Source organism: Capsicum annuum, unplaced genomic scaffold (genome assembly GCF_002878395.1).
Source record: "Capsicum annuum cultivar UCD-10X-F1 unplaced genomic scaffold, UCD10Xv1.1 ctg995, whole genome shotgun sequence".
In the NCBI taxonomy this organism is placed as follows: Eukaryota; Viridiplantae; Streptophyta; class Magnoliopsida; order Solanales; family Solanaceae; genus Capsicum; species Capsicum annuum.
In genome coordinates, this window is record NW_025896043.1 from 1,263,254 (window position 1) to 1,265,443 (window position 2,190).

General features: G+C 31.7%; 1 protein-coding gene across 1 annotated transcript; it reads left to right on the forward strand.

The window, feature by feature from the left end:
* The first annotated feature begins 413 nt into the window (after window positions 1–413).
* On the forward strand, window positions 414–1,341 carry LOC124895751. The gene is made up of 2 exons (XM_047406180.1): window positions 414–728; window positions 833–1,341. Exons 1-2 carry the CDS (start codon window positions 430–432, stop codon window positions 1,053–1,055), a joined length of 522 nt encoding a protein of 173 aa, XP_047262136.1. The 5' UTR covers window positions 414–429; the 3' UTR covers window positions 1,056–1,341.
* Window positions 1,342–2,190: the final 849 nt, after the last annotated feature.

A 2,190-nucleotide genomic window follows, 5' to 3' on the forward strand; every position in this document is an offset into this window, starting at 1 on the left:
GATATTAATTATTTCTTTCTATTGTATAAATAGATGATCTGAAGAATTCTTCAAAATCATATAAACGGTTATTGCTCATCTTGAGGCATGAATATGATGATGATGGGGAATTTAGTCTATAAACCTTCGACGATTAATACCATAAATTAAACAATTTCTTTAATTAATGATTGTAGCAAAAACATAAACATTAGAAAGTGTAGTATATAAAAAAATATCTTATGAAAACAAGAGGTTGCTAAAACAGGGAAGAAACTAATTAATTGAATAAGGAAAAACATCTTATCACGCTCAATTGACTTGGTCTTTTTTGTTAAATAAAAAATTGTCAATATTCATCACTATTTTACGTACGTGGAAAAACTTATATAAGTGATTGTCCTCTTAGAGAACGTATCAGTACTAAACTTTGAACAAAGATATGCTAACATGATTTCCTTCCTTACTTCTTTGCTAATTATCCTTGTAATATTCACCCAAAATATTAATGCAGTCGATTACACGGTCACCAACAGGGCCGCGAACACCCCTGGTGGTGCCCGTTTCAATCGAGACATTGGTGCCCAATATAGCAAGCAAACAATGGCAGCTGCCACTTCCTTCATATGGAAGATCTTCCAGCAGAACTCTCCAGCTGACCGAAAAAACGTGCAAAAAGTTAGCATGTTTGTCGATGACATGGATGGAGTAGCTTACGCTAGCAACAATGAAATTCATGTTAGCGCTAGGTGAGTATACATTGATTCAATAAATAAGTAGTGAATACATATCACGATATTAAATACACTATGCCCCTTATATAATTGGTTTATATTAAATTTGTGTTTTGTAGGCACATTCAAGGTTACTCAGGTAATGTCAAGAGAGAGATCACTGGAGTATTATACCACGAGAGCACTCACATTTGGCAATGGAACAAAAATGGACGGGCTCCTGGAGGATTAATTGAAGGAATTGCGGATTATGTGAGACTCAAAGCTGGCTATGCACCTAATCATTGGGTGAAACCAGGGCAGGGTGACCGATGGGATCAGGGCTACGATGTGACCGCTTGATTTCTCGATTATTGTAACAGCTTGAGAAGTGGATTCGTGGCACAACTAAACAAGAAAATGAGAACCGGTTATAGTGATCAGTTCTTTGTTGACTTGCTGGGAAAGACTGTTGATCAACTTTGGAGGGATTACAAAGCTAAATTTTGTGTCGAAATAAAAAATATTATCTAATGCCTTTGTACGATTCAAGGCTATATGTATCATGATCTTGTTGAATAACAGTAAGAAAATATATAATAAGAATAATTACAAGGGATTATCAAGAACCTATCTCACTCATGTGACTTTTTCATTTTTGCCTTAGCTATTTAGTTTTCAAAATTCACTAACCTGATTAATCAAAATTCGCAGCATCTATAATTTATTTAAGAGGAAAATGCTCTCTTCTAACAATTTCTTTATTTACAAGCTTGAACTCATACCTAAGCATATTACCAAACAAAAAAAAATATTACTTCTTCTATTTTATTTTATTTTATGTGACTTATTTTTCTTTATTTGTCTAAAAAAGAATGTCACATTTTCTTATTTGAAAATTTTTTAAAGACACAATTACTCTTTTACCTTTGTTGGTCCCACTTAATTAAAAAGTAAACACGTTACCTTTTATTTTTTAAATAAAATTAGTACAAGTACATTTTTAATAGCAAAGAATAATATGGTAAACATTATCAAGCCAAACCTTATTTCTTAAACTTCATGCCCAGTCAAATTAAACCACATAAAATGGGACAAGGGAGTAATTATTACGAAGGAATTTTATAACATAACAACTGTATAAGATGTTGACGAATCATCTTAATTTCTTAAGAAAATTCTTAAGGATTTGTTTGAAAAGTCACCTGCAAATTAAATTTGTGTGTGCTTTGATGTTTTTACACATTTTGACATGTTTGGGTGACCTAATAGGAAATTGGGGTCTGTGAATGGTTGTTAATACATGGTGTAGTTATAAGGTTATTTTTAATTTCTTCCTTTAATTTTCATCAAAAGAAAAATATAACTTTTTCATATTTTATCCTTATGATTAGCTACTTAATTGTTCTCCAAATCATTTTTAAGAGCTACGACTAAAATCAATTAACATGTGTATTGCGGTAAAATACTCATACTAATCATTACTCCTCCAATTTCA